Source organism: Oryza glaberrima, chromosome 7 (assembly GCF_000147395.1).
Source record: "Oryza glaberrima chromosome 7, OglaRS2, whole genome shotgun sequence".
In the NCBI taxonomy this organism is placed as follows: domain Eukaryota; kingdom Viridiplantae; phylum Streptophyta; class Magnoliopsida; order Poales; family Poaceae; genus Oryza; species Oryza glaberrima.
The window spans coordinates 23,135,673-23,157,719 of record NC_068332.1 but is presented as its reverse complement, the minus strand read 5'-3'; the positions used below and the strand labels follow the sequence as shown (position 1 = coordinate 23,157,719).

The 22,047-nt window shown below is 43.8% G+C and overlaps 4 protein-coding genes across 4 annotated transcripts; 1 reads left to right on the top strand and 3 right to left on the bottom strand.

Moving 5' to 3' along the window:
• Positions 1 to 3,846: 3,846 nt before the first annotated feature.
• Positions 3,847 to 6,001, top strand: LOC127778884 (non-specific lipid transfer protein-like 1). Its single transcript, XM_052305528.1, has 3 exons — positions 3,847 to 4,380; positions 4,828 to 4,857; positions 5,632 to 6,001. The coding sequence occupies exons 1-3, from the start codon at positions 4,032 to 4,034 to the stop codon at positions 5,784 to 5,786; spliced, it is 534 nt and encodes a 177-aa protein (XP_052161488.1). The 5' UTR covers positions 3,847 to 4,031; the 3' UTR covers positions 5,787 to 6,001.
• A 1,785-nt stretch (positions 6,002 to 7,786) lies between these two features.
• Positions 7,787 to 8,281, bottom strand: LOC127780949 (SKP1-like protein 1; the record flags this gene model as incomplete). The annotated part of the gene is made up of 1 exon (XM_052307943.1): positions 7,787 to 8,281. A coding segment is annotated over one exon (495 nt), but the record flags the coding sequence as incomplete, so codon positions are not given.
• A 2,981-nt stretch (positions 8,282 to 11,262) lies between these two features.
• LOC127780495 (SKP1-like protein 11) lies at positions 11,263 to 12,123 on the bottom strand. The gene has a single exon (XM_052307412.1). It carries the CDS (start codon positions 12,054 to 12,056, stop codon positions 11,445 to 11,447), a length of 612 nt encoding a protein of 203 aa, XP_052163372.1. The 5' UTR covers positions 12,057 to 12,123; the 3' UTR covers positions 11,263 to 11,444.
• Positions 12,124 to 18,248: 6,125 nt separating this feature from the next.
• LOC127780513 (SKP1-like protein 11) lies at positions 18,249 to 19,153 on the bottom strand. Its single transcript, XM_052307433.1, has one exon. The coding sequence runs from the start codon at positions 19,072 to 19,074 to the stop codon at positions 18,550 to 18,552; it is 525 nt and encodes a 174-aa protein (XP_052163393.1). The 5' UTR covers positions 19,075 to 19,153; the 3' UTR covers positions 18,249 to 18,549.
• Between the last annotated feature and the right edge of the window lie 2,894 nt (positions 19,154 to 22,047).

The window sequence follows — 22,047 nt, the reverse complement described above, 5'->3', positions numbered from 1 at the left end:
AACGAGCTTACACATAGAGATAAGATAAATCAGTAGGACACCTATGGCCCATAAACAAAGCCCCATGACAGCCCAAGTACATTAGTCACCCGTGCATGCGTCTACCGAACAGAATAGTATCGCTTCCCCTTCCTCTCATCTATCTCCAAACTCCAATCCAGATCGAGTCGCCGTCGGCCACTCCGAGCCTCCGCGCCTCCGCGCTGCTACTCCCTGCGTCCATCCCTCGCCACGCCCTGCCGCACCGGCGCCGCTCCCTGCACTAGATCGAGTCGCCGTCGGCTGCTCCGCGCCTCCACGCCTCCGCGCTGCTACTCCCTGCGTCCATCCCTTGCCACGCCCTACCGCACCGGCGCCGCTCCGTGCCGCACCAGCGCTGCTCCCTGTCTCCATCCTGTGTTGCCATCGGCCATGCATCCTTTTCAGTCATGACCATGGATGATGGAGCATGAAGAAACGAAAGGATGCTTTCTGCTCTCTACTTCTCTGTCACAGTAGGAGGCTTTTCTGATTTTGCTTTTCGTGGTGAAAGACTTCGGTGTTGTTGTGTTAGAGTTTCTTGATGGGAGATTGTAGACTTTTTCTTATATCTTTTGATAATTTCTCAGATAATTTTGGAGCCATTTCATGTTGCTGCTGCGTTCTCTACTTCTCTGTAGCATACTAGTTCTGGCTCGCGAGCCTAACAAGCTGGCTCGAGCTTTTAAACGAGACGAGCCGAGCCGAACCGAGCTGGACTCTCGGCTCGTTAGCCGGCTCGTTATCCTAACTTTCCTACACACACAAACTTTTAACTTTTCCATCACATCATTCTAATTGCAATCAAACTTTTAATTTGGCGTGAAATCAAACTTCCAACACACCCTAAGGGTGTGTTTAGTTCACGTCAGAATTGGAAGTTTGATTGAAATTAGAACGATGTTACGGAAAAGTTGGAAGTATATGCGTATAGGAAAATTTTGATGTGATTGAAAAATTAGAAGTTTGAAAAAAAAAATGGAACTAAACCAGGCCTTACTGAGGCGAGCCATCTCGGTGGTGGTGCAGGAGTAGGGAACGAGCTCCTCTTCCTCTACGTTAGAGGGACATCCCACGTCGCATCTCCGTTCATTCAGCATCCAACGGTAGCTAGGCTTCCTGGTGCCGGATCCCCATCTTGGTTTGCTTGCGAATTTCCTAGTTGCTGATTTACCGATGGTGTCGACTGTCGAGGGTGGTTTTGCTTTGTTCTTGCTTGGGCTGGTATATCTTGGTTTTTTTTTTTTTTTTTTGCTTTCTGTTTTAATCTAATCTAGTGGCTTGGAGCCTTGGATATTTTTTCCCTATTTATTAGAAGTATCACCAACTGTTTGTGTACGTTTCCGTAGATGCTGCAAATGTTGATGTATTCCATAATCTGCTTGAACTTCTTGGATTCCTTGAAAGCCTTGTCACTCCATGAGCTGGAGAAGACTTCGGCAGGGTGACGCGCATAGGTTGAGCGACACGGCGGCTAACTGTGAGGTGGCGCCGCCCTGGATGAAGAGCACCTCGTGGGTGTCAGGCACGGTGAGGAGCGAGTGAAGATCAGCCCCAGCCTTCTTAATAGCGGCATCAAAGTCCTTCGCACGATGGCTCATCTCCATGATATGCTCATGCCAGAGCCACGGTAGTCGACGAGCTTCGCCTACGCCTTCTGGATGACATAGCGCTCGGGTGGCTGGGCCGGCGACGAAGTTGTAGAATCGCGGTCGGCGGAGAGGAAGACAGTGCGGCTGCGCGGGCGTGAACCGCCAACCTCACGCGGAGGGTGCCGTCGTGGGATATTGTGCCGCCGCACCGGCGGTGAAGGACATGCTGGCCAACGAGCGGCGAGTTGGGCTGAAAGTGTGCCTGTTTGTGGGCCAACCAGGCTTCTCATATGCTATACCCGCTCTCTACCGTCAGATGTTGAATGAACGGAGATGCAATGTTGGACGTCCCTCTAACGTAGATTCCTCTACGTTAGAGGAGCACGTTCCGGAGGAGGAGGGCGAGGAGAGTTGGGAGGCTGGTGCTAGCTACGCGGACAAATAGGAGGTGCTTGTAGAAAAAGAAGAGAAGAATCCACTTCTCTTCGTCGTCCCACTTCCTCCAAAGCCAGCTGTTATTTGGGTGGTGTGTGTCAGGAGGCGGTTAGACTCCCACCGAATTCGAAAATTTGGGAAAAAAATCTTGGAAATGACTCCTGCCAAATTCGAAAATTTGGAAAATTTTCGAAAGTTTAATTTGGTTCCTTTGCTGCTGTAGCGTGTGACGAACGAGTTTTCCTTTTGTAGCTGTACTTTATCTGCACATGTTAAGACTTAAGAAGCCCATTTCAGATTTTTGGCATTGAGCAGACTGACATGATCAGCGCTAGCGGGCGCATTTTACTTTGGAGAAAGCTCCGAACCGATGCCCAGAAACTTTCTTATTAAAGCTTTGCAACATGGTTTAGAGCAAGTTTAATAGTATATTGGCGTAACAGGTTGCGGATATGCTATATAAGATACGTATGCAAAAAAAACTAGTAAACATCATGTAATGCACAGTTCCATTTGCTGCTTCGTTTAGTTCAAAATTCTAAGAACACATAATGTCACCGTAGCAGAAATAACCATGTACAAAAGCATAGTATCGCAAAATTCAGCCGGAGACTATCAGCCCCCGAGTTGATAAGCACATCAGCCTAATTTGATCCTCTCACACTTCCCTAAGAGCAAGTTTAATAGTATATTTCACTACTAGCTTCAATTAATCTATAGCCAATCTAATAGCCAATTTATACAATAGTTGCTTACTATACTATTAATATATAGTCCCACTTGCCATATACACATTACGTCTATAAATTCGTGCTGCAGCTGGCCACAGATCTGTAGATTACTGCTCTTCTCTCTCATCTTTTATCTTATTAAAATATGTTTATATCTGGTTAATAGTCTGCTATTGCACTGCTCTAATTGGCTACTAGTACTACTCTATTTCTACTCCCTCCGTCCTATAATATAAGGGATTTTGAGTTTTTTCTTCAACTGTTTGACCACTCGTCTTATTTAAAAAATTTGGAATTATTATTTTTTTTGACTTACTTTATTATTCAAAGTATTTTAAACACAACTTTTCGTTTTTTATGTTTGTACAAATTTTTAAATAAGATGAGCGATCAAACAGTGCTAGCAAAAACTTAAAATACCTTATTATATTATGAGAGTATAAAATTAGATACTTCGAGGGAAAAAAATTATTGCACGCTAATTCATGGCCCGATTTGATGCTGCGGCATGTGCAGTCGCCGCTGGAAAAACACATGCTTGCATGCAACGTTACACGTAGCACACTGGACACCGGAGTTTGGCTGTCAGCTGCTGTCCTCCCAGCTAAATATAAATGTTTAGGAAGTACTACATGGTATCATTCCCATCTAGAATTAACATGACCAACTTGGAAGTAATGATTTCTTCTGAACGGTTATTTTTAAAAGAGGGCATCTATCTACACCTGAATGCACCTAAACAATTCTCGTAAACCAAATATCACGGCTAATTATCCCAAAATTAATTCAAAACGAGTCAAACTCAAATGGGTGTTAGTATTAAGGGCCTGTTCATTTTGATGCTATTTTCAACCTTACCAAATTTTAATAAAGTTGTCAAAAAAGTGGCTATATTTAGTTTGCTACCAAATTTTGGTAACTTATATAATAATATCATGCCAAAATTACCAAAATTTTAACAACTATACTAAAATTTTGGCAATATTAAAATTTAGTAAGGTATTTTTTTTTTCATAAAAGTGAACAGGTACTATACTAACCCCAGCCGCCGCCACGTGCCGCATTGATGGTCCCGGCAACCATCCAGCGCGTAACCGATTCCCTGTACATTCGGCCGCGATAACTATCTCTTTCTCCCCTATAATTAATCTCGCCGGAGTCCTCGCCGCGAACCCACCACCACTGTAATCTCGCCCCGCCGCACGCACTCCACTAGCTACCATCTTGAATTCTTGATTGCTCGGCCGGCACAGCTATGTCGCGCGCCGTAGTTGTGGTGGTGGTGGTGGCCGTGCTGGCGCTGGCGTGCGGCGCGGCGTCGCAGTCGCCGGCGCCGGCGGCGGCGGCGGGGCCGGCGTCGGACTGCGGGTCGTCGATCACGGCGCTGGCGGGGTGCCTGACGTACATCACGCCGGGGAGCCCCGAGGCGAGGCCGGCCAAGGACTGCTGCGCCGGCGTGAAGAGCGCGCTGGGCAGCCCGGCCGCCGTCGCCTGCCTCTGCGGCGCGCTCGGCCAGGACTTCGGCATCAAGATCAACTACACCCGCGCCGCCGCCCTCCCCGCCGCCTGCGGCGGCGACTCCTCCGCCCTGAGCAAGTGCAACAGTCAGTACAACCAACTCACTCCTCCGATTTGTTTCTTCATCTCTGTTTTTTTTTTTTCAATTTTTTCTTCGTTTTATTCTTCTGCCTTTTTGGGTGACTATGGTTAGTAAAACTTTACATTTCCCTTTATATAGTACTCCGTAGTACTTGGTTATAGATCAATTTATCGATTTGTTTCTTCATCTCTGTTTTTTTTTCGTTTTACTCTTCTCTGTCTTTTTGGGTGACTATGGTTAGTAAAACTTTACATTTCCCTTTAGTACTTGGTTATAGATCAATTTATCGATTTGTTTCTTCAATTATTTTTTCGTTTTATTCTTCTGTGTCTTTTTGGGTGACTATGGTTAGTAAAACTTTGCATTTCCCTTTATATAGTAGTACTTGGTTATAGATCGATTTATAGTTTGTATATGTATATAATTTGATCTCTTTTTTTTTTCTTGTCAGAGAAATTTCCCGGTGCCTCTCCTACTGGAGGTAAAGCAAAATCCTGAATCCCTGTCTGATTGTGCTTGTCGATCTGATTTCAATTTTGATGTAAATGAATCAAATAAAGGATTTCCTGCCTAATTATCCTCAGTTTTGCTCCCTATAACTGAAATTTGTCCCAGAGAATGGTCATTTTTATTTAAAAATGAAAAAAGTAAAACAACAAGATAAAAAACAAAAGAAAATTTAAATTCTAAATCATCAGCAGAGTAGATGGCTGGTCCTTCCTGATGACTTCCTCTCCTCATTAGTCACTACTCGCTACTAGTACTACTAGTAGATCTGATCATCTTAGTAGAATTTTCCCATTATTATGTTCTCTATGCAAGTGGTGTACCTGCTACCTGGCGTTGTGGTTGTTGTGGTGCCTGGCATAGTTGGCAGCCAAATTTTGTAATCCATCATGCACACTAAAAAAGAACTGAACAAACTTTCTGTGGGGTCACCAACTCACCATCTAGTGCACATTGATGAGGATTCATTATCTAAAGTTATCTGAAAGTTCTGACTTCTGAAATCAATGTGAGGTCTGAAAGTGAAAGCTCTCCGAAGACCTAATGACTGATAAGAAGATACTTTGCGTTGATAAACATTTTCTGACTTCTTCTACTAATTACAAACAAAAAATTTGGATCCTGGAGTTCTGAACCCAATGAAATATTCTGCCCTGCTGACATGTATTCACCAATTCATCTTTTAGAAATTATAATTGCTTGGATATGTGGTATCTGGCCATCTCACAATTCTGCATCAATGTTGCAGCACCCGCACCATCTTCTTCCGGTTCTGGGTCAGGATCAACACCGGCCACCGGCACGCCATCTTCACCGAAGTCGGCGGCGGCCCAATCTCCGGTCTCGGCGATGCTCATTGTAGCCACGGTTGCTGCACCTCTGCTTTCTTACTATTACCTCTGAAGATTTTTACCACATATGATCTAGTTTCTGAAACGCTGTGATTTGTATGCGCATTGCGCTGTGATTTATTAGTGACTCTTTTAGGGAGAGATCTGCTATTGTTGACTTCTATAGCCGTGCCCGTGGTGCCATTTCTCACTGTTTCCTGGATTGTTATTAGTTTGTACAATATTGGGATGGTTCATTCAGAATAAAGTAGAAAAATGAAGCATGCAGGCTGTTGTTATTCTGATTTCTGAATGATGCAGGAAAGCATATCTTATCTTTTTGTTAGAATTACAACAGAAGCAGATGCTAATCGTAAACTTTTATGTTCTGCAAGCTAAACACATCCTTCATCTTTATGAAATTCAAACAGATATTTCAGGCCTGGGAATACTTCCAGGTACCCAAGTGACTTCAGTTTGCCATAGGCTGAGATTTTAAATGTACATGTCGACTAAAAGTGTGCAATACGCTGTCCCCAATGTTAGAAACAGTGCCAATTCAAATAGATTTGCGATTGTGTAGCCGTGTGATCCCCTGTCCCCAAATTCAGAATTAGTGCCAATTCAAACCGGTTAACGATTGTGCAGCAATTAACAGGGAACAGAAACACAGAACAGAAGAAAGCAACAGGTGAATCAACAGCCATAATTTCTCAAAGCAACAGGAGCCAAGTATTGGCTAGTTGCTAACTCATTTGAATCAGCACAGAAGAATTCAGAACATGTACAAAAACAGAAGAGTTCAGAACATGTACAGAAATTTTGTAAATCAAACAACAAAGTAGGATACCATCTGAGTAATCCGGAAGAAAGCATGAGCAGAACACATGCAGGGAATTGGGTTTAATTTAACCAAACAACTCAGAACATACTGGGACATACATCTCTGAAACGAAATGCTTCGAATGCAGAAGAATTCAGGCACATACAGGGAGTTGGGCAATTAATCAACCAAAGGCAGTATACTAGGAAAAGTTGCAACGAATGCGGCATTCAAATAAATTTGCACTAATGTTTTCCCTTCTCTATTCAAATCACACCAGAATCCAAGCAAATTGCAACCCCAAACTTTCACATTTGCACCCGATACAAATTCATGAACAGGAAACATCGAGCACTGAAATGTTGCAAAACCTGCAACCAAATCTCTTGGACTGGAATCCTACCATGCGTCCATGCCAATTAACCAAACGACCAAGAACATACTGCTAGATCTGTACATGCATCACTGAAACGAAAAATGCTTCGGATCCGGAAACACAGAACATAGGGGGGATCAACCCAAATGCATATCTGAAACCATTCTGAACCAAATGCTTCAGATGCAACGCAGAACATGCATACTAGGGGTTCAATCCAAATGGTGAAATTCATTTCTGAAACAAAATGCTTCAGATGCAGAAGAATGCAACACAGAACATACTAGGGAGTCCATATGCATATCTGAAACGAAACGCTTCAGATGCAGAAGAAAATTCAGGCACATGCATGGATCAGTTCGAACCGATCAGTCCATGCATCTTTGAAACGAAAGCAGCATTCAGATAAAATCGCAACGATGTTTTTTTCCCATTCTCAATTCATCCGAACCACAATCCAAGCAAGCAACACCAAACTTGCACCCAATGCAAACTCACGAGCAGGAAACGCATTCCCCGATCGATCGAGCACTGACCACTGAGAAATGTTGCAAATCTGCAACCGAATCTCCTGGATTGGAATCCCACCATCGAACCAGATGCCAACGAGTAGACAGCTAGAGATAGAGCAAACATTTAACAAGAAGACTAACTGCATGAAAGCCAAGCAGACACAACAAACAATTTTGGGGCAAAATATTCACTTCATGCAAGCGATCCAACAGTTCAAAGCATGCATCGACACAGCCGACTCTGTTCTTCTTGGACAAAATGCACGAAACTCCCTGATTTGATCTGAATCTACCAGACACAACACACACAGCTAGGCCTCTACGAGAGATCAGCAATCATGACGACGAGGACACAGTACGGCTTACGGGATGCCGTCGAAGGCCCAGGCGTTCTCTTCGCGGATCTCCTTCTTCTCCGCCTCGGTGAGGTCGTCCTCGATGTCGAACGCCTCGCGGATCTCCTCGGCGGTGGCGCTCCCGATCGTGTCGGCGACGCGCTGGCAGGTGATGTCGAGGAGCCCCTGGATGTTGAGGTAGTTGGCGGCCATGATGACGTCGATGAGGGACGCCTTGTCCTTGTCCAGCTCGCCGACGAAGTCCGCGTCAAACCTCCCCAGCGCCGCCCTCTCCTCGTCGGTGCCGGAGTTCGCCCTGCCGTGCTCGTCGCAGTACGGGATCACCTTCGCGAGGGTCTTGGAGTCGACGTTGGGGAGCGGGATGACATCGGCGCAGCCGTCGTCGATCAAGTTCGTGATGGCCCTGGATTGCCTCGCCGACGCCTCCGTCACCTCGACCAGCTTCTCGTCGTTGCTCTTCAGGGTGATCATCCTGCTGCTGCCGCTCTCCTTCTCCTCCTCCTCCTCCCCGCCGCCGCCGCCGCATCCTCCGCCGCGGCCGCCATCGCTCGCTCTCGCGCTCACTGATCAACTTGGCTCTCTTCTCTCACTGACTACCTAGCGCTCGCCGTGGGTGAGGTGGGACGAGCCGGATTGATCGGGTCGGAGGCCGATGGGGGGCGCCAATATATAGCCGCCGGATTACGAGTTCGGGTCGGGGTTTAATTTTTCGGTTTCACCGATTCAGGAGGTCACGGAATTTGAAAGTCCGAAATTTCCAAAATTTTAAACAAATGTTGATCAAATTTGATCAAAATATTACCAAATTTATAAAAACAATAGAAAATAAAAATAAAAATTTCGACCGAAACAATACCGTATCGGGTCCGAAATGAAATTTCTTGTAGCGGAGGCGTTGCTCGGTGCCTCGCTTTCGTGTCCGCTACGTTTACTCTCCTGCAAGCCGAGCTGGCTGAGCATAATGATGGGCCGGTTATGGTCTATAGGCTGAGAAATTTGTACTGGATTCGGCCCATTTATGAGGACCATGTTACCGTACAGTACATATGCTCCCATTTTCTTTTCTTTTTTCCCACCCTTGGGAAGAGTATCTGTATGGTCGTTGAATCTCCTCAGGTTGATATGTTTTGTGTTTTTCTCATGATGAAAATTCCTACTGCATATTATGTATTTTTTTTCTCTTCGGTGATCGTTGGTGATATATCGCCATTATTTAAGATTTAAATCGAAGAGAAAGAACTCCGGGCATATTGATGAACTGTAGTAATTGATGCTAGTAATAACAACCAAGTGGTTCATAGTTATGAGAATTATTTATCGTCTTAATTTCCTTTTAATATTACGTTGATGGATAAAGCTAACACTGAAACATCACTACAGTAACAAAGGAAATATGTCACGCCATTTTTCCTGTTACTTGACCTGCAAATTTACTGGAGTATTACTATTATTTCACACATGTTGTTTGGCTCCATCAACAACAACTGGACATGAGCCAATTACTGTGACCAGTGACCCCCATATCACTCGTCTTTGATCTCTAGAAAGGGAGATACCAAGTTACCAACTATTCTTTCTGTAAAACAAACGAACTTTTCAGTTATCTGTATAGAGTGTGTGCGAAGAAACTTTTTTTTGCCGGGACGGCCAAGGAGGCGGCCGACCTAAATTTATTAAGACTGAAAGGAAGATGTTACAATTTTACAAGATCGACATTAAACTGTCGAGGGAGAGAACAGGGGAGAACAGAGAGAAGGAGAACAAAACGACAACACAGGACCGCCTTGCAGCGGGGGTATTAGCCAACTTCTCTAAAAATAACAGAACTTAATTACTTTCTTTCCTGGAATATTATCGTTTTCTATTGGCATCTGAACTTAATCATTTTGTTGATAGTTGCACAAAAGAGTTTTTAATAGTTATTCCCATTTTGAAATGAATAAATCTTACAAGATTTTCATGGTAACTGTAGTAATTCATACGAAAACCATACAGAACGCGTGCATTCCAAAGGAGCCCGTAAACACAACACTAGCATTTACAAAAATGTGCACTAGTTGAGCAAAACAACTAGTACGTGGAATACTGCTCAAGTAGCTAGATGGGCAGATGGCTACATGATGCGGAAGAAAGTAGTAAGTTCATACATCTCTGAATTGTCTTAATTTAACCAAACAACTCATGACACACTTAAGTAGTAAGTCCATACATCTCTGAAGTCTGAAACGAAATGCTTCAGATGCTGAAGAATGCAACATACTGTGTATCAGTCTCAAACGAAATGCTTCATATACACAAGAATTCAATTCAGACAAATTTTGCAGGGAGTTTTATCAGCAAACAGCAAACTGAATACTAAGGCATCAGCTCTAATGGTTCAGTCCATGCATCTCTGAGACAAAATGCAGCGCTGAGATATAGTTTTCTGAGACAAAATGCAGCGCTGAGATAAAGTTGAAACGAGGATTTCTCTTCTCTATTCAATTCATAGCAGAAATCACTGTCTAATTATCAGAAGCTTGCCCCCTATTAGTCTCAGATAGTAAGAATCACGTGTTTCAACTGAAATTGAAATTGTGCAAATCCTCTGATCCCAAGTTCAGAAATAATGCCAATTCAAACAGATTTACGATTGTGCAGGAATTTAACATGGAACTCAGAAACACAGAGCAGGAAAAGCAACAGGTGCAACGAACAGCCCATAATTTCTCAAAGCAACACGAACTCATTTGGATCAGCACTGAGGAATTCAGACACGTAGAGAAATTTTATAAAGCAAACACAGCGGGATATCAACTGAATGATCTGTAAGAAAGCAGAACATGTTCATGGAATTGGGTTTTAATTGAACCAAACAACTCACGGAATTAGGTTTAATTTAACCAAACAACTCAGAAGTCAGAACACACTGGGACATCAGTTCATATATCTGTGAAGCGAAATGCTTCAGATTCTGAAGAACACACAACGCAGAACATTCTGGAGGGTCAGTCCACATGCATATATGAAATGAAATGCTTCAGATCCATAAGAATTCAGGCACATGCATGGAGTTGCGCAAATAATCAACCAAACAACAGAACAGCATACGGGGTCACTACTAACTGGTCAGTCCATGAATATCTGAAACGAAATTGAGCATTCAGATAAAGTTGCAGCGATTTTTTGTTACGAACAGAGATCGGTAGAAAGGAAGAACAGAGTGAAACAGATGGTGTGACATTTCCCCCCTTCTCTATTCAACTCACACAAGAATCCAAGCAAAAAAGCGACCCCCAAACTTGCACCCGATACAAACTCATGAACAGGAACACATCCCCGATCGATCGAGCACCGAAATGTTGCAAAACTGAAACCGAATCCCACCAATGAACCACACGCCAACGAGTAGATAGAGTAGTTTTTAGAGGCAGAGCAGAGCAGACATCTCATCAGAAGAATAACCGCATGAAACCAAAGCAGACACAGCAAAATATTTGGAGCAAAATATTTCACTTCATGCAAGCGATCCAGCAGTTGCAAAGCATTCAACGACACAGCCGACTCAGTTATACACTTCTACTTGGACAGGATGCACGAACTCAAAGGTAAGCCGATCAGATCTGAATCCACCAGAGACACAACACACAACTACGAGAACAATTACGCGGCAGGTGCGTGCTCCTCAGAAGGCCCAGGCGTCCTCCTCCTTGATCTCCTCCTGGTCCTCCTCGGTGAGGTCGTACGCGATGTTGAAGGCCGTGCGAATCTCCTCGGGAGTCTTGCCCTTGATGGTGTCGGCGATGCACTGGGTGGTGAGGTCGAGGAGTCCTTGGGCGTGGAGGTAGTTGGCGGCCATGGTGACGTGGAAGAGGAAGGTCTTGTCACCGTCCAGCTCGCCGATGAAGTCCTTGTCAAACTTGTCGAGCGCCGCTTTCTCGTCGTCGGTGTCGGCCTTGTTGTTGGCGTGCTCGTCGAAGTACTCGATCACCTTCTCGAGGGTCTTGGAGTCGACATTGGGGAGCGGGACGGCTTCCCTGGTGCAGTCGTCGTCGATCATGTGCCCGATGGTCGTGGACTGCCTCGCCGACGCCTCCGTCACAACGAACGCCTTGCCCTCGTTGCTCTTCAGGGTGATCATCCTGCTGCCGCTCTCCTTCTCCTCCGCCTTCTCCGCATCCGCCGCCACCGCCTCCGGCACCACCGCGTCCTCTCCCTCCATCTCCACCACCGCCGCCGCAACCGGCTCCTCCCCCTTCCCCTCCGCCGCCGCCGCTTCTCCGCTCCCCTTCGCCATCACTCGCTCTCGCTCGCAAAACCCCAACTCTTCTTTCGCTCGCGGTGAAGCAGTGGCACTGGCACGAGACGAGACGAGACGGATAGATAGGTGAGTGGTCCGAGCCAAATGGGGGGGCGCCTTTTTATAGCCCGGAGGAGGCGGAGACGGAGGCGTGCTCGCTTTCGCTTTCGCGGCCGCTACGTTTCCTCCTCTCCAAGCCTAGCTGGCTCGCCAGCTGCACGAGAACCTTCTGTGTTTGCAGACTGTGTTGGGCCAGAAGGTTGTGGTCCATGGGCAGAGAATTTGTATTGGACTCGGCCCATGTTGAGAACCATGCTGCCCTACAGTACATGTTCCCATATTCCTTTATTTTTCGGCTGGGAAAAGAATTTGTACGTTAAAATCTCCTCAGGTTTAGTATCGATGAACGACAGTAATTGGTGCTAGTTATGAGAAATTTTACCATCTTAGGTTGCGTTCTGAGGTGAAGGTTGGGAACTTCACATCCCCACACGCAAAATGAAGCGATACATTAGTGTATAATTAATTAAGCATTAGCGAAAACAAACTCAAAAAATAAAATAGTATAAATTTTTTTAAGTAATTTTCATATAGTTTCCTTTAAAAAAGTGCACCATTTAGCCGATTGGGAAGCGTGCGTGCAGAAAATAAGGGATATAAATTGGGAGCAGGTGATAAAGAACACAGCCTGATTGCCTCCTAAGAACAGGTGGATGGGTAAAACTAACACTGAAAATTCACCTACAACAACCAAGAAATATGCCTAATTAAGGATATTTTAGCAAATACTACGTCACGCCTGACCTACAAACTGCAACATATGTAGAGTATCGCACGTTCGGCGAACTTACTGAAGTACTATTATATTGTATCTCATTCAGCAAAATTTACTGAGTCTATAACCAGTGACCCCACAACGCTCATCTTTGATCTCTCTAATAGGTCTGTTTAGATTCCAACTTTTTTCTTTAAACTTATAAATTTTCCGTCACATCGAACTTTCCTACCCACAAAAATTTCTAATTTTTCCGTCACATCGTTCCAATTTGGCGTGGAACTAAACACAACCTAGAAAGGGAGACCAACTATACTTGTTTGTAAAACAACTTGTGAACTTTTAAGTTAGCTGTAGAGTGTGTGTGAAGAAACTAAGGCTGTGTTCGTTGGAGGGGGTTGGGAACCCATCTCCTGGGCACGAAAAACCGAGTGATTCATTAGCGCGTGATTTATTAAGTATCAGCTATTTTTTTTTCAAAAATGGATCAATATGATTTTTTTAAGCAACTTTCATATATAGACTTTTGCAAAAAAAAAAACACACCGTTTAGTAGTTTGAAAAACGTGCGCGCGGAAAACGAGATGGGAGAGTTGAGAATAACTCCAAACAAACACAGCCTAAATTGAGATCTTGGGACGAAGGATTCGTGGGTTCGCTGTCGATGCCGGTTCGAGGTGGGAGAGAGCAAGTAGTTGTAGGGGTGCTCGAGCTTGAGCTCCCAAGCTGCCCCAAGCCTTGTTGGAACCTTCCCCAAGCTTGGAGTACCTCATCAAGCTCGAGCTCCGCACGTCCCCAAGCTTTCTCCGTCTAAGCTTAGCCTCACTGTTGTTACTGTCGTCCTCCACTGTGACAGGAGAGAGAGGAGGGATTTTGCCTTTTATCCTGCAATGAGTTCACTAGGACACTATCGGCCACCACCCCTGTGCACGCCGCCCGCAGCATGCCTCCCGGGCTAGTGAGGATAGTGAAGAGCAAAGGGAGGATGACTGTGTGAGAGATAAGGAAAGAGTTCGCTGCTGACATGTGGGGCCTGCATGGGATACGATAGTTAAGTAGTCTGCATGTGAGTAAATCAGGGCACTACAGCAGTGGGCTACGACGCAGGGCAATCATCTCTCCCCAATGCTATTTATTTTGACGATCAATCCCTTTCTGTAACTCCTAAAGAATACGCAGCTGACTGGTGATATATACACTATATTTCAGCAAATTATCATGCTTTTAAGATTTCTACGAGCAAATTAAAGAAGTTACGGTGTCTATCGGCAAAGACTAGAAACTAGAGATGTTTTGTATTTGTGTTGCTAGAATGATTGCCTCCCCTCCCTTTACAATACAAGTGACATGCATATATACCGTGAAAAAAAAAAAAGATACACCGAAGAATACGACGACGGCCGACTCGGTGGCAGGAAGCGGTGGGTCCTCCTGATACGCGAGTGATCGCGGGACGGACGCATGCGCGATCAGAAACGGCAAAACAGAAAAAGCCCCACGCACATGATCCAGACCTTATGACCCACGGTCACGTCCATACCACTTCACACACGTTTCTTTATATATGTATAGAAATACTATATATAAAAAATTTAAATTCAAATTCAAATTAAATCGGGTATGTAAACTTTTAACTTATAAACTTCGGATCTATAAACTTTAGGTGTATAAACTTTAGATGTATGAAAATACTATATATAGAAAATATTTGAATTCAAATTCAAATTTGAATCAGATATAATTCAAATTCAAATTTGAAACATGGTATATAAACTTTTGACTTATAAACTTTAGGTCTATAAACTTTAGATGTATAGAAATACTATATATAAAAAAATATTTGAATTCAAATTCAAATTTGAATCGGATATATAAACTTTTGGTCTCTAAACTTTAGATGTGTAACTTGAGGTGTATAAACTTTAGGTGTATAAATTTACTAAAATAGGAAAGTAATACGGTGCTAAAAAAGGAAACTAGGAGGAGGGGGGGGATCACTCGCCCATTAGAGCTTCCGGGAAGCGGTACGACGCTAACGTGATTATGTACTGTAGCATGTGATCGCGCAGGAACGATATATCGAAACTCCCAGCGTGGCACGCAACAGAAACATATGTACCGCATTTTACCCGCCGGGCGAACGAATTGATATGGTTTCGATCGATCGGCGGGCGCGTCGGTCGGTCGGTCGACTCTCCCCAACGCTGCCACGGGCGGGCGGATGGGCCGGAGGCCTGATCGACGGCTTGGGTGGGGTTACAACGTGCAACGTGCAAGTGCAACGCATCGCACGCAGCATGCATAGACGTAAATATACCGTTTTATGCATGACACTAAAAAATTTATCAAAAAATTTATCAAGATAGATTAATATATTATATATATTTTCACAAACATGTGAGTTAAAATTCGAAATTTGTCTTCCTCCCTAGTCAAGTTTTTTTTAATTTCTTTTTAAGAGCTGGGAGGCATCTTCCTCCCTAGTCGAGTTATTTCCTTGATCAAGTATCCCCTAGTTAGTTTCGTTGTAGCTTTAGGACCTTCTTTAGTTAATTTTGTCTAGATATATGTCAAGTTTGTTACATTTCGTTGGTCCTTTCTCTAAATCATGGGCTAGCTAATTATTTGCTGGTACTAGTTTTATTTTAATATTTTTTGGGAAAAGTTTAATTTCTTTGTACATCCTGATCACCGTTGCAAATTAACTTACAAACTTTCTGAGTTGCTTGATTGCTTCGTCTTGGCCTGCCCTTGATGTATTTTGGATGGAATTTTTCAGTGCTGATCTTTTCAATTATGAAATTAACTTTGAGTGTTGTGTTGTTTCCCCTAAGATCTGCGTGTTTCCAGGTACATACTGTCATAAAGGATATGCCTCGACGGGGGAATCCGGATGCAGATTTGGTATTGAGAGTTGTTTGGGAGATTGGATATCTCTGTGCCAGCCACCGTCTTTCTCATCACAAGACACACTCATTCTGTGGTCTATTACTAGGCGCCATATATCTTACATGGAACACTATATACCTAGTCCTAGACAAGATTGACTCGCCCAATGCACGGCATTGGGGTAGACAAAGATTGTAAGATATACTACCTTCATCCCAAAATAAGTGCAGCCGTGGATATCCGTGTTCAACGTTTGACCGTTCGTCTTATTTGAAAAATTTGTGAAAAATTTAAAAATATTTAGTCACACATAAAGTACTATTCATGTTTTATCATCTAATAGCAATAAAAATACTAATCATAAAAAAATTCAAATAAGACAAACGGTCAAACGTTGAACATGAATAGTGTAAAACTGCACTTATTTTGGGACGGAGGGAGTATTATGGAGTTGATATGTTATAACCTTGATATATGATCATCATATTCAGTCTAGGATATTATTTGTTTTTACTAGAAACTCGAAACTTGTTCAATTTATATACCTTTGTTATATGAATAATAAATGAGGTTTCAACTCGATTGATTACAATTAATATAAATAATCCTGGACCAGTTACATCTGTAATTGCCTCATTTTGAGGGCATGCATCAGAACATCTATGTCAAGTGGTATGACCTCACATTGTGTAGCGCATATGTTTGGGAGCTGGCTCGATGGAATTCATAATAATTTGAAATCACATGTTCTGTTAGGAGCAGCTGCTACTTGTTGGTCGCTTTGGCTATGCAGGAATAATGTGGTTTTTGATAAAAAAAAAGTCATATATTCACCTTTGCAGGTTATATATTCTCTTATCCATTGGCTTCGTACATGGGCTATCCTACAGAAGTCTGGTTCACGGGATATGGTAGTTGCGGCATGTCAACATTTGGAGAAGGTGGTCAAGGAGTTTTTTACCCAGAGATATAGGTGACGATCTAGTCTTAGAATTGGTGGTCCTTAAAACTCTGTGCTTTTGTAGGAGATGGCCAAGGAGTTGTTTATGAGCGGCAATTTAGTCGTTAGATTGATGGTCCTCAATACTCCATGTCATTCTTTTTTCCTTTCGAGTGTAGTTTTGTTTGTTCGGCTGTGTGCATTTTAGTTATGCATAGGCCGGAAGTGTTCTCAGGATAATTGTATCACTTTGATGTAATTGACTGAGTTCAATAAAAACTTCCATTATCTAAAAAAAAGTGGTATGACCTCACTCCGAGTTCAACAACAAATATAACTGGTATGGGCTAGAGTTGTTTCTTCTTCCTTCAGAGCAGCTCAGAGGTTGCTGGACATGCCGATATTGGAGCTTTTGTGGACTAGTCCCGTCCCCTTCCTTGGCTCACGGCGCAACATTGGAGCTTTTGTGGTTACTGCATAGTGCGTGAATTTTTTAAAAAAAAACATCTGAACTTTTAAATTAGGTTACATAGTATGTGAATCTTCTTTCTAGAAATTTTGTTGTTTTCAATTGGCAACTGAACTTAATTTATTTGTTGATAGTTCCCTAAAAGAGCTCTGAAAAGTTAGCTCCCTTCTGAAATAAAGAAACCTTACAGGACCTTTATGGTAACTGAAGTAATTTGTTCATACGAAAACTATATATAAAATTCATGTACTCAAGCCTGTAAACACAGTCCCTGCAAGTTACAAGCATGATTCTTCAGATAAGCCCATTCATCTCTGAAACTGAATGCTACAGATGCAGAAGAATGCAACAAATTGTGACATACTAGGGTAATAATCCACATCCATATCTGAAACGAATTGTTTCATATCCAGAAGAATTCAGATACATGCAGGGAGTTGGGTCAATCAACCAAACAGACAGACATACTGAAGGATCAGTTTGTAACATCTCTGAAACTTTATCTGATCAGGTTGCAAACATGAAACATGCAGGGAGTTGGATCAGTTTGCAACACAGAAGGATCAGTTACTGTTGAGAACTGAACCAAAAACTGATCAGTTGGTCATTGTTACTAATCAGTACATACATATATGAAATGAAATGCAGCATTCAGATAAATTTGCAAAACGCTTTCCATTCTCTGTTCAGTTCACACCAGAAATTCAGGCAAAACGCAACCCATACAAATTCATAAACAAGAAAACATCCCCGGTAAGTTTGAGCACTGAGAGATATCGCTAATCTGCAACCAAACTCTTGGGTTGGATGCCAACAAGTAGACCGAGTAGTCTAACTGCATGAAAACCGAGCGACAGCAAACAATTTGGGGCAAAAATTTACAGTTCGAACAGGACCAATCCATGCATCACTAAAACGAAATGCAGCATTCAGATAAAATTGCAACGATGTGTTTCTCCCTCCTGAATTCAATTCGCACTTGAGTTCAAGCAAAACGCAACACAAACTTGCACCTGATAAAAATTTGTGAGCAGGAAAACATCCCTGAGCACTGAGAACTGTTGCATTGCAAATCTGAAACCAAATCTGTTGGTTTGGAATCCCAAGCATCACGAGTAGACAGAGTTAGAGACAGAGCGAGCATTTAACAAGAAGACTAACTGCATGAACGCCAAGCGGACACAGCAAAACAATTTCGGGGCAAAATATTCACTTCATGCAAGCGATCCAGCAGTTGCAAAAGCATTCAACGACACAGCCGACTCAGTTCTACACTTCTACTTGGACACAGGATGCACGAACTCAAAGGCAGTAAGCTTGATTGGATCTGAATCCACCAGAGACACAACGCGCAACTACGAGAGACCAATCGTTACGACGAGGACACTACGGCTTACGGGGGCAGCTAGCTGGTGCGTCATGCGTGAGTATCCTCCTCCTTGATCTCCTTCTCGTCCTGCGCGGTGAGGTCGTACTCGATGCCGAAGGCCGTGCGGATCTCCTCGGGGGTCTTGCCCTTGATGGTGTCGGCGACGCACTGGGTGGTGAGGGCGAGGAGCCCTTGGATGTGGAGGTAGTTGGCGGCCATGGTGACGTCGTAGAGGAAGGCCTTGTCGGCGTCCAGCTCGGCGATGAAGTCCCTGTCGAACTTGGCGAGCGCCGCTCTCTCGTCGACGGTGTGGGGCTCCTTGTTGCCGTGCTCGTCGCAGTACTGGATCACCCTCGCGAGGGTCTTGGAGTCGACGTTGGGGAGCGGGAAGCCCTTGTCGACGCAGCCGCCGTCGTCGACCATGCTCCTGATGGTCGCGGACTGCCTCGCCGACGCCTCCGTCACAACGAACGCCTTGCCCTCGTTGCTCGTCAGGGTGATCATCCTGCTGCCGCTCTCCTTCTCCTCCGCATCCGCCGCCGCCGCCGCCGCTGCTCCGCTCCCCGTCGCCATCGCTCGATCTCGCTCGCAAAACCCCAACTCTCCCCTTTCGCTCGCGGTGAAGCAGTGGAACGAGACGAGACGGATTGATCGGTGAGTGGTCCAAGTCGAATGGGGTTATGGGGGGCCGCCTTTTTATAGCGCGGAGGAGGCGGAGAGTCGGAGACGGAGGCGTGTTGGCTTTCGCTTTCGCGGCCGCTACGTTTCCTCCTCTCCAAGCCTAGCTGGCTCGCCAGCTGGACGAGAGAGCCTTCTGTGTTTGAAGGCTGTGTTGGGCCAGAAGGTTGTGGACTTCTGCTCAATGGGCTGAGAATTTGCATTGGATTCAGCCCATATTTGATAACCATGCTCCTATATTCTTTTTTTTTATGCTGGGGAAAGAACGTGTATGTTAAATCTCTTCAGGTTTGGTGCTAGTTAGGAGAAATTTTACCATCTTAACTTTTCCTCCTAAGAAAAGGTGGTGGGTAAAACTAACACTGAAAATTCACTATAGAAACCAAGAAATGTGCCTAATTAAGGATATTTTAGAAAATATTATGCCACGCCATTTTCCGGTTACCTGACCTGCAAATTGCAGGACAGAGTTTCGCACATTCGGCATACTTACTGGAGTATTATTACTGTATTTCATTCGGCAAAACTTACTGTGACTAGTGACCACACCACATCACTCATCTTTGATCTTTCTAGTAGAAAGTGAGAGACCAACTATATTTGTTTGTAAAACAACTTGTGAACTTTTAAGTTAGCTGTAGAGAGCGCGTGCGAAGAAACTATATTGAGCTACTCCCCAATTAATTTTCTTTCTAGGATTAAATTGACAACTAAGCTTAATTAATTTGTTGATAGTTCCCCCAAAAGTGTGTTTAATACTAAGTTAGTTCCCTGCTGAACTCACAAGATTTTTATGGTGACTGGAGTAATAAAAGCCCATGCATTCCAAAGGAGCCCATAAACACACCTAACTGCAAGTTGCAGACATGATCCTCTATTGAGCGAAACAACAACTGCATCAACTAGCTAAATAAATGGCTACATGATGCACAAGAAAGCATAATGCAATCAGGGAAGAATTGGGCTAACTTCATAACTCAAAACATACTACTCCTGTGAAGCGAAATGTTTAACATACTGAAGAATGCAACATACTAGAACATACTGGGTGTCAGTCCACATATGCATATCTGAAACGAAATGCTTCAGTCCTTTAGATGCAGAAGAATTCAGAAACGAAGTGCTTCAGTCCTTCAGATGCAGAAGAATTCATAACCGAAATGCGTCAGTCCTTCAGATGAAGAAGAATTCAGAAAAGAAGTGCTTCAGTCCTTCAGACGCAGAAGGATTCAGAAACGAAATGCTTCAGTCCTTCATACGCATTCCGGTGCTAGGGTCCCACATGTCGGCAGAGCTTGAATGGTGGTGGAGCATCGGGGCACCAGCCGTGGATTCGCAAGAGGGTGGTTGCCGGGCGAAAGCCCAGTCTTGGCTCCTTTGAGCTCCGACGGACAGCGGCGGCGGTCTTTCCGTTGCTTCTCTTCTTGAAGATGTCGTTTTGACATCCCCTAGGGGGCGATCTCGTTTGGGTTCTTTTGTTGGTCTAGCGGCGGTCGGTCACGCTTAGCGGCGGCCGGTCCAGTGCTTGCCTTCTCTTCGGCTTGTGTGTTGGCGCTGTCGATGTGTGAGTGGTGATATATTTTTTTCTTTTTCCTGGTTACGACCCTCCATGGTTGTAATCTTGTAATTTTTTCCTGTTTTATCAATAAAACTTCACACCATCTCGTGCGAGTTGTTAAAAAAAAAAAAGTCCTTCAGACGCAGAAGAATTCAGACATGCAGCCTGTTCGGTTCATAAACCAAAAAAACGCCGGCTCACGTGTTCTGGTTAAAGGCGCAGCCCGGAGACGGAGACGTGTTCGCCTTCGCCTTCGCGGCGGCCGTTGCATTTCCTCTTCTCCAAGAGTAGGAGAGTACTGTGATTTGCAGGCCTTGCTGGGCCAGTAGGTTGGGCTGGGTACGGCCCAGAGGAGAAGGTCGTGGGCTAGATTTGACAGTTTGTTAGATATCCTTAGATTTATACGAAGTATATGTTGTTTTCTTCTCATACTGAAAACTCGTAGTGGATACTGTATTAATATATTCTTTTTCTCTTCAACGATGGCGATTCAATGCTTAAATCGAGGATAAAGTAGTCTCCAGCATATTGTTTTTTTTTTTTGAGCAAGGGCAAAGGCCCCCATTTCTTTTACTAGAAATGATCATACCAGTACAGGTTCAGCCAAACGGCACAACAATCAAAAGAAGAAAAATGTCACGCCATTTCCCTGTTACTTGGCCTGCTAATTGAAAGATATATCACTCATGTTGTTTGGTTCATTTGATTCGGCATCTTACTTTTTTTCCCCATATCACTCGTCTATGATCTCTCGAAAGGGAGTATTGTACCAGCCAGTATTATTTTTGTAAAACATGTGAACTTTCAAATTAGGCGTACAGAGTGTGTGAATTTTCTTTCTAGGAATTTTGTTGTTTTCAATTGACAACTGAACTTAATTTATTTGTTGATAATCCCCTAAAAGAGTTCTGAGTAGTTAGTCCCCTTCTGAAATAAAGAAATCTTGCAGGATATTTATGGTAACTGAAGTAATTAGTTCACACGAAAGCTATATATAAAAGTCATGTATTCAAGCCCGTGAACACAATTAGCCCTGCAAGTTACAAGCATGATTCTTCAGATAAGCCCATTCATCTCTGAAACGGAATGCTATAGATGAAGAAAAATGCAACACATTGTGACATGCAGAAGAATCCACATCCATATCTGAAACGAATTGTTTCATATCCAGAAGAATTCAGATACATCTCTGAAACATCTCTGAAATATCCAGAAGAATTCAGATACAGACAGACAAACAGAAAGACCAGTTTGCAACATCTCTGAAACTTTATCTGATAAGTTAGAAAACATGCAGGGAGTTGGATCAG

Bases quoted from the DNA above. Each gene is read 5' to 3' on its own strand.
- LOC127778884 (XM_052305528.1), top strand. From the start codon at position 4,032: ATGTCGCGCGCCGTAGTTGTGGTGGTGGTGGTGGCCGTGCTGGCGCTG. The intron at 4,381-4,827 runs GTCAGTACAACC...TTTTCTTGTCAG, and splicing joins CGCCCTGAGCAAGTGCAACA to AGAAATTTCCCGGTGCCTCT. The intron at 4,858-5,631 runs GTAAAGCAAAAT...TCAATGTTGCAG, and splicing joins CGGTGCCTCTCCTACTGGAG to CACCCGCACCATCTTCTTCC.
- LOC127780495 (XM_052307412.1), bottom strand. From the start codon at position 12,056: ATGGCGAAGGGGAGCGGAGAAGCGGCGGCGGCGGAGGGGAAGGGGGAG.
- LOC127780513 (XM_052307433.1), bottom strand. From the start codon at position 19,074: ATGGCGACGGGGAGCGGAGCAGCGGCGGCGGCGGCGGCGGATGCGGAG.